Raw genomic sequence first — 9,492 nt, 5'->3', positions numbered from 1 at the left:
ACCACGTCCTCATCACAGTCACCCAGTTAAGACTGAACCGTTCCTTAATGGAGACTGAGTGATTACTGATGAGGCACAGGTGTGCACATGATGTACGAGGTTCCTACTATCAAAAGGTGACCTTATCACTCTCTCTCTCTCTCTCCCTCGCTTGTTGAGCTGGGAGGAGGAGCCACATTTTGATGCTCCATATTAAACCATTAACATTATCTGTTATACTTTATCTGTGATGACTATCATTGTGTTTTGTAGTGCTGTCTCTCTCTGACACCTCACACACACCACAGCATTGCAGTGCTGACCACAGTACCAGTGTGCTTCTGTTATTCTCCCCAGTATAACTTCCTGTTCTTTCATCTCCATATAAAACATTGACTCTACTAGTTTAAGCAGCTCTGTTTGTACTGACTGCTGACATTTGTCTAAATCACAAACAAATTCATCTCCTCTCACTGTTCCTATCAGATGATTCCAACTTATACTCAGACAATATTAAAACACCTTGAAATTAATCTAATGAATTTGTATTCTATAAACTGATTGATTTAAATCAACTTTCCTCATGTTCACAATGACAGAAAAAATAAAGACAGTCACTCTCTCATCAGTGTGTTAACATTTTAGTTTGTGAACATTTAATCGGTCTAAGTAAGTTTGCAAATTCCAAAAAAGTTCAAAGGTTTACTCGTGTGTGTCATATAATGTGTATTTCTGAGTCCACTGATGAGGAAAAACAAAATGGTGAGGACTTAAAGACAGCTCTGTTAGTCCATCAGTGTGTGAACCATTTGTGTTTCTGATGTTTATGTGGTCAACATTAGAGGCTCACACCTCCAGAGCTTTGCTGCTGTTGTACCCACATTCTCACAGAAATACTTCCCCTTCACTTCTCAGAAAAAAATGACTTCATACGTACAATGATTCACAACAGACCTCAGACTACTAACACATCTTATCTGTGTCCTTATCCAGCTGCTAGCAGTGGTGTTTGCTGTAGTATCAACATATTTCATTGTGAGCATCAACACACATTCTTGTTAAAAGCTCAATTATTCAGTTTATGAATAAAGAGAGAGGGAGGATAATAACATTTGAAGGCTGTAGACTAAATAAATTCAGAACAAGTGATGGAGAGTAAACCACTGATGAGGAAGTGAGCAGGAAGTTGAAGCTGTGTTCATCTCTGAGACTGTCTCATTTTTGAATGTGAGAGCAGAGAGTAGAGACTGACAGACAGAGAAGTACGATGGCTGCAGTCATGTGGATTCAAATGTCTTCATTCCTGCTGCTGATGCTTCAGATTACAGGTAAGGAAACACAGAACACACACACAATAGTATGTTCTTCCTTTAACTGAGAGAGACATGTTTGCTTTGTTACTTTAAGTTTTCTGGACTCTTGGAAACAGAAGATGAGAAAGAAATGATCTAAAATAATCCTTAAACTAACTGTTAATCTAACTGCAGTGTTCATGTTATAGTTTGTCACATTTCACTCTCCTGTCCTCAGCACAAACAACACCACAGACTTTGTCCTCCTTCAGAGCTGCCAGAGCTGGACATGACATCATTTTGTCTTGTGAAAATGTGACTGATGGTCAACATAACTGCAACTATACTACCTGGATATTCAGTGTTTCAAGAAACACAACAGTAGAGCTGGTTGCTCATGGGGAGATTAAAGAAAATGTTAAAGCTGAATACACCAGACTGAGTGTTACAGCGAACTGTTCTCTGCTTATAAAGAAGGTCAAAGCTGAAGATGTTGGTCGTTACACCTGCAGACAGTACAAAACAAGAGAAGGACAACAAGAAGGTCCAGACTTTATGATTGATCTGTCTGTTATTAACAGTGAGTATTTACATCATAATGTTTTTAGTTCAAACTTGGAACAAACTGAAATATTACAACAGTATTTATTACAGTGATGATGCCCTGTTGTTTTTCTCTTTCCATATCTCCATCTTCACCAGTGACTGAACATGAGAACAATGATAAAGTCATTGTGAACTGCTCTGTGCTGACACATGAACACTGTAGACACACAGTGGAGTGGCTGCATGAGGGTGAAAAGAATCAATCAGACGTGGAGAATAAACCAGGTTCCTGCTCTGTGACTGTGACATTTAAAAGATCTCACCATGATCAGAAGTCAAAGTTTTATAATTCATTGAAGTGTAAAGTGACAGATAAACACACTAAAGAAGAACAACTGTTTCCCTTCAAACTCAAGTCCTCAGGTGAGAAAACAGGTGAGATTATCTTCAAATCACTTTACAGTGATGAGCAGACTGATTTAACTTATTTGATTATTAAATATAGCAGCACTCTACATTATCTATTGTTGTAAACTTAGTTTGCAGGTTTTTTTGTTTTATTTCACTTCTTTAGGTGAAAACACAAAATTAACGACACCAAAATTCACCTCAACAACAACAACAACATTAACAACAACAACAATAATGAGATCAACAAAATCTTCTCTAGAATCAAAAAAATCCTCACAACGTAGAGACATCTGAAATTTACTTTATAATTCAGACCCTTTAAATTCAAGTTGTCGGGTAATAAACTGTTAAGAATATGTTCAAATCCCCTCACAGTGATGCTTTGACTGGTTTGATTGTTACATATTGCACCTCTGCGCATTATCTATTCTTTAAAAAAATAGCTTGTTGTTTATTTTTTCTTACCATCATTTTTTATTTGATTTTGTAATTTCATTTCTTCGACAAAATCAGCATCAAATATCTGAATGTCAGACTGACACTTGGGTGGAGAAATTTAGTGACAGTTGTGACTATAAAACTTAAAGTCTGAATGTCAGGTGGACTCTGGGCTTTAGTTAGACCTCTTTCACACAGGCCTACAGACTGTGAGCGCTGACAGGAAGTGGTCACTACGGGAAAATGTGTGTTCACAGCTTCAAGGTGTAACTGGTTGCTAAGAGGTACGGTGCTGTACTAAAAACCTCTTTGTGATTGCTTTGGTCACTAGCAGGTTAACACAGTCAGCCATAGTTTCCATGTAAGATGCAGACATGTCTGCAAATGCTTGCTTCTGTTTGTCTTTCATGCAAACTGTGAGTGATAAAAGAAATCACCAGGAGGTTTTTGCTGCAGCACTCTCTTTCTGACTGTTTTCACTCAACAACAGTCAACAACCAGTCATTGAATACACATCTTACCCCAGTAACTATGGAGTGCCACAGGGTTGTTGGCCAGTCTCTAGCCTTTAATACTGAGACCTTAGTGTCACTCTCATTCTCATTTATATGCCTTTCACCATCATTAGTAAAAACAAACTTAATCATTCAGTTTGAAAACTGAAGATAAATTCACAATAGGTGAAAAATCACATTTAAAGGTCATCAGTACAGTAACTTACAAAGCTGATTGTATTTGTCACTTATATGTCATATAATTCTTCTGTTTTTTTGCCTACAGGCAAATAGTAGACTAACACTTCACCATGAGTGGCCACAATAATTGTCTTTAATGTGTTTTAATTCTCTTCTCAGGTTTGTTATTATTGTGTATTATCCTTCCCGTTGGTTTATCAGCACTCTTAATAACTGCTGTGATCATCAGATGGAAGAAACATAAAGGTAAAAGCATCCCCAGATTATAGTTTAACATAATGTAACTAATGGTAAGCATGTGAAAATGGTGAATTAATGTGAATATAGGCAACAAAAAGATTTCTTATTTTGTAAATTGGGATCATTAGAAAACAGGCAATAAAATGGATTTTAAATGTGAAACTAATCTCAGTGTGTTTTTTCCTTTTCAGGAAAAGAAAGGCAGCTGGCTGGCAACACTGTGAGTTCAAATAGTCAAATAATCAAGTTTTTATTCAGTGAAGTCTTTCGTTGTCTTTTAGTTCCATTGTTTCATATGAGATTGAGCTAATAAACTTTTAGAGGTGACTTCTTGACTCTAAATGACTAAATAAAATACAGGATTTACCATCAGAAACAGAACAGCTGACAAAGCTGCAAGTGAGCTGAATCAGCTCCTCACTGACACTGTTTAATTATCTAATTATCATTTAGATCTTTACACAGTTACTCTTCTGTTTTGAGCAGGGACTGAGCTTAAACCCTGCAGAGACTCAGTCTGGACCAGGAACCAATCAATCCTGGGTGAGGTCACACACTAATCTCAGTATAAATTTGCACTAAATATTTGTTTTATTTTAACAGAAAAGTGATGGTTATGATGATGATGATGAGGAACCAGAACTGAACTGTATTAAACCAAACTGACATTACTGAGCAGATGTTATTTTGTCTTCACTGTGTAGGCTGGAGCTGATGATGGTGTTTCCTACGTCTCCATCAGCTTGCCCAAGAGGACCAAGAATAAAACCCGGGTGAGATTTTTAATATTTGTCGGGATGATAAGATCCTCATGTCTTGTCTTGTTTTGTAATGTTTTTTGTTTTGTAATGTTTTCCTATAGTCCCGTGGTCATGATGAAGGTGACACTGTGACCTACAGCACTGTGAAAGCTTTCTCCTCTTCTGCTGGAGATGATCCCAACCACCTCTATTCCACCATCAATGATGTAAAGAAGTAGGATGTTGCTCATGAAAGGAGATATGGTAGATGCTGTTTCACTTTTTAGAGGAGAGAATGAATGTGAAAAGTCATAGGTTATTTTTATTTTATTTTTTTTGTCTTACGTATGTGTTGTTTTGAACTAATAACATAATATTGTTATGGTAAATAGACTTATATAGTGCTTTTCTACTCTACCTGAGCACTCAAAGCTCTTTATACAACATGTTCATTCACCCAAGCGGTTAAGTGCTCCCTATCTAACATTAATACTCATTCATACTTCGATGGAAGCATCGGGGAGCAACATGGGGTTAGTATCTTGCCCAAGGATATTTGGCGTGCAGACTGGAGCAGACTGGGATCAAACCACGACCCTTCTGGTTAGTAGCTGACCTGCTCTAACACCTGAGCTACAGACACCAAACTCAAAAACATTTATGTTTCAAAAACAGACATGTTACCTCAGATATATATTTCTGTTTTGACTTAAACTGTTTCTGCCAGAGGTGTATGTGTTGACGTTTTATTGCAAGAAACCTTTTCTGTTTGCTGCTGCTCATAAAAGTTTAGCTGATAGCGTCCTATCACTAATCTAATCTGAATTTTGAACTGTAGTGAACATTTATTCAGTCTTAGCAATTTAGCAAACTCCAGAAAAATGATGAGGACCTAAAGGCACTTCTTATAGACTATTGGGTGTGTTAACCATTTGTGTTTCTGACGTTTATGTGGTCATCATGAGAGGCTCAACCCTCCAGAGCTCTGCTGCTGTTGTACCCACATTCTCACCAAAACACTTCCCCTTCACTTCTCAGAAAAAGATAAAATTACACTTCAGAAGTGCAATGAGGAAGCATCAGCCCACAGACCGTTAACACATCTTATTTGTGCTCTCATCTGGATGCTAGCAGTGGTGACTGCAGCAGTATTGCAATGTTTGATAGTGAATAAGATAAATTCTTGAGCGTAATGAGACTGACTTTTGATCTATTTTCATCTGTGCTCACAAAACCTTTCTACAAAAGAGCTACAATAATGCACTCACTTAACTAAACTTCTTACATTTTAATTTAAGACAGTTAAGTGTTTTAGCCCTGCAACAGACTGGGGACCTGTCCAGGGTGTACCTCGTTTCTCACCTGATGACAGCTGGGACAGGCTCCAGCTCCTCCCTGAGACACTGATAACGATAAGCAGAAGAGAATAGATAGATGGATGGTTAAGTGCACTATTTTTAAGATTTTTACAACTTCCTCTTACACAGTTTTGTGTTGATGTTAGTCAAAGAGAGAGTTTTGGAATTCTTACTAAGAGTTACTAAGACAGCACAATATTTGCAATTCACTTTACTTACCATGAGGGTCTTCAGGAAGTACAACCTGGACTCAAACCTGCTGCTGACCTTCTGCCTGTCGTCCATTGAGAGCCTCCTGAGATACTGTATCACAGTATGGTACGGCAACTGCACCATGGCAGACAGGGAAGGCTTCAGAGAGTAGTTAAGGCAGCACAGAAGATCATTGGCTGCCCCATTCCCTCTCTGATGGACCTTTATACCTCACACTGCCTCAGCAGAGCAACAAACATCATCAAGGACAGCTCCCACCCTGGTTTTGACCTGTTCAACCTGCTGCCCTCAGAGAGGCACTACGGGTGCCACTACATTCAGGCCTGTGAGACTTATTCAGAGACTCAGACACTGAGCCATGGCTCTGTGCAAAGACAGTTTGCATATAGTTTATGTATAGTTTAGTTTTATGTAATATTCGATACAGAACTGCAAATTTAATCTTTTTCAAAGGAGAATGTTTTATTAAATGTTTTCATAGAAGCCTTATTTTTTTTGCATTTCCCTATACTAAGGAGAACACACATGAGTTTTAGTTTGATAGTTTGAAACCTTTTCTCCTCCACAATGGAAAATGGACGAAATTAAAGTGTTTGCTAAAGAGGAGCAAATAATTTAGGGCAAAATCTACTGATAGCTAAAGTAAAACAATCCTGTTGCAAGATTGAACTTAATTTTCACCAAACTTATTTGTGGTGAACATATAAAAATCTAAAATAAACCAAAAATCATCCATTAGATGTCGATATCAACATATATTCAGTGTTTACCCTTCACTGAAAGGTGCAGGTCTATGTTCTTTTATATTCTGAAATGTCTGAAAAGTATAGAAGTAAAAAGGAGCTCTTTGAAGGAAATTTGTCCCGGCTATTTAGTGCAAAGCTAACTGAAACTCACCATATTAATATAATAGTAAAATGATATTAATACAAGAAAATATGAGCCTTATTTCAGCTTCTATTAATAATCGCTGCACTTCAATCCAGTCTTTAAGTCTGACGTCATTAGCCTTGTCTGGGCCCAAACTCAGCTGCAGATCCATAAGTCACACGTGTACTGCAGCATCACTGAGAGTTAAAAACTGTCTAAATTCTTTCATCTGTAATAAAATGATCAGTGTGTAACAATTAGGTTTAACAGCCAGGTATCCATGAAAACAGAAATTTAACGGAGTTAGAAGTTAGCAGGAAGTTAGCTCACTAGTTTCCATCTAAACATAATCTACCATATTCTGACTGAGGGATTTCTGAAAAAATTAAAACATACAGCTCTGCTATCACTTCTGGCATAGATGAAGACAGGAAAGTAAACAGCAGCGACTTTTGTAGGGTTACTGAAGTTGGACTAGCTGATATATAATGATGTGCTAGTGATCGCTATAAACAGTGAAGCTGGAGGATGAACGCTAACCTTTTTCCACTCGATAAAAGTTAACATGGGGATTCCCGATGGTTAGGAACAAGTGCAGTCGCATGGCAGGATGCTGTAAACGAACCAAACATCAGTCAGGAGAACAACTGAGATAATCCATCCACAATACGAGGTTAGTCATTAATATAGTGCGGCATGGGCTGGGCTGTAGTTACATCGTAGGGTTTTAAAAACTGATATTTAAAATAATTAGCGGTAATAAAAACCGAGAGACGCTGACAGTGATCACTGACTGTTTTAGGGATTTGTTGAGATTAAATAGAAAACTCTTAAAAGTGTATCTGGTGACACAGAAACAGCGGCATTGCAAAACTTTATTTACTCTGTGGGACAATTTCCTCCACTGTTGCCGCTTCTGATTTCCTACGAATGGCATTCTGGGATAACTGTCTGACCCAGGTCCACACCTTGCACCGCTTGTAACCAATCAGATGTTAGGGTCTCATAGTGTGTGGTTAACTCACTGTGTATGTACTATGTAGAAAAAACATCTCAAAACAACAATAACAGGCGTGCTGTGTTTAAAATGATGGGAAGTCTAAAGACAGTCCAGAGAAACTCACATAACATAGTTGTAGTTGCAGCATTTACCTGTCAGAGTCTGAATGACTGATAGTTTTTAAATCATCCATCACTCAGTGTTATGTGATCTGTAACAACTTGTTTTTGTAATAACTCATGAAAATATAACTGAAAGTATTTATGAAGCATTTTCTATTGTGTGTGTACATCTGTGTGTGGACAGCTCACATTGTGACAGCAATGTAACTGATGACAAGAGTTTAACTTCACTCTGTGCTTCACTGGCCTTTTACCCTCATTATTATGTTTTACAATAAAAGTATCTCATGAAATACTTAACTGCCTGTTTCATTTAAATACAGTTACATTTTTATGAGCACACTGGTAGGATGCTCAGCTATAAAAGGCACATTACTGTGAAAAAGTTTTAAAAGCTCAAAAACATTGGACCAATTTGGCAGTAGGTCGGAAAAACTGCACATTATTACTATAATTTTACTGATTAATCAACAGCCTGTTCAGCAGATCTCTCTTAAAAAAAACATAATACATGTATTGAAAACAGTCACTTCTCATCCAAGAAATAAAGAGAATCATAGATCAATGTGCTTTATTCAATAATAATTTTTATTCTACTAGAACTCCAAAAAATTATAACAGACAGCTGCTGTTTACAGTTGAATAAATATTAAAAACAGATAATTTGATCATTTCTGGAGCAGACGTGACATCAGTCTTCAGGGTCTCCACAAACAGCACCAACGTGCTGGTCCAGATGTTTCTGCTCTCGCTGAAAAAGCTCTCACTATCCTCCCTGTATTAAAACATTTTAATGTGAATTTCAATTGAGAATAAGCTGTTATAAACTAGTAGAACATGTGAACTTCAGGAAATAAAGATGATTCAGATCGAAACAAACTGACGGTGCTCCATTAAGAGACATCATGCTATACACTTTACTATCCAGTTAACTGAAGTTCAACTATCATCTCAGCTAAACTGATTTGGTGGGAAACAAAAGCCCCTTTCTGTTAGTATGTACTCGGGTCAGCTCAACACAGTTTTCAGGGTTTTCCATTAGGTCATAGTACCTGCTCCAGGTACTTTTTAGTACCTGCTCTGCCGAGGTTCCAAAGCAATGTGTTGAGCCGATCTGAGTAGGTACTAATGGAGATGGGGCTAAAGAAAACACTGAAATAAACCAAACATCACCTGTTAGATATCACCTACATGAATTATAACCTGTGTTTACTCTCCACTGAGAAGTGTGGGTCAGTGGAAGTTTGAAAACTGTGTTTCTGATTAACTAGTGTTGGACTGACTGATGATGGTGAAACAGATGTATCAGAAGATTTTTTTTTCATGAGCTGCTGCCAACAAATGTTTTTCTTCCCACATACTGTTATCTGATTTGAGGACTGTCTGTCCAACGACTAAAGCATAAACTCTTTATATTATCTGAATTCAGATGGAGTGGAAGCTGGTCTGTTTGTGCTATGCTGTGGCAATGACAGTCCAATCACATTAACCTGTGAAACATCCACACCTCGATTAATTATGACCAGATTTTAGCTAAAAGAATTTCCTGTTTCATGTTCAGTACATCAGACACGACCTATGCAGCTGC

At 37.6% G+C, this 9,492-nt stretch overlaps 1 protein-coding gene across 1 annotated transcript; it reads left to right on the top strand.

Annotated features, from left to right (window-relative positions):
• Positions 1–1,226: 1,226 nt before the first annotated feature.
• Positions 1,227–5,324, top strand: LOC116326772. Its single transcript, XM_039599286.1, has 8 exons — positions 1,227–1,307; positions 1,510–1,851; positions 1,974–2,240; positions 3,521–3,607; positions 3,793–3,821; positions 4,088–4,144; positions 4,306–4,374; positions 4,464–5,324. Exons 1-8 carry the CDS (start codon positions 1,247–1,249, stop codon positions 4,578–4,580), a joined length of 1,029 nt encoding a protein of 342 aa, XP_039455220.1. The 5' UTR covers positions 1,227–1,246; the 3' UTR covers positions 4,581–5,324.
• The last annotated feature ends 4,168 nt before the right edge of the window (positions 5,325–9,492 follow it).

The sequence above is a fragment of the Oreochromis aureus genome, linkage group 15 (assembly GCF_013358895.1).
Source record: "Oreochromis aureus strain Israel breed Guangdong linkage group 15, ZZ_aureus, whole genome shotgun sequence".
NCBI classification, from domain to species: domain Eukaryota; kingdom Metazoa; phylum Chordata; class Actinopteri; order Cichliformes; family Cichlidae; genus Oreochromis; species Oreochromis aureus.
The sequence above is the reverse complement of the archived record's forward strand: the minus strand, read 5'-3'. Positions and strand labels throughout refer to the sequence as shown.

Bases quoted from the DNA above. Each gene is read 5' to 3' on its own strand.
- LOC116326772 (XM_039599286.1), top strand. From the start codon at position 1,247: ATGGCTGCAGTCATGTGGATTCAAATGTCTTCATTCCTGCTGCTGATG. The intron at 2,241-3,520 runs GTGAGAAAACAG...TTCTCTTCTCAG, and splicing joins CTTCAAACTCAAGTCCTCAG to GTTTGTTATTATTGTGTATT. The intron at 4,375-4,463 runs GTGAGATTTTTA...GTTTTCCTATAG, and splicing joins GGACCAAGAATAAAACCCGG to TCCCGTGGTCATGATGAAGG.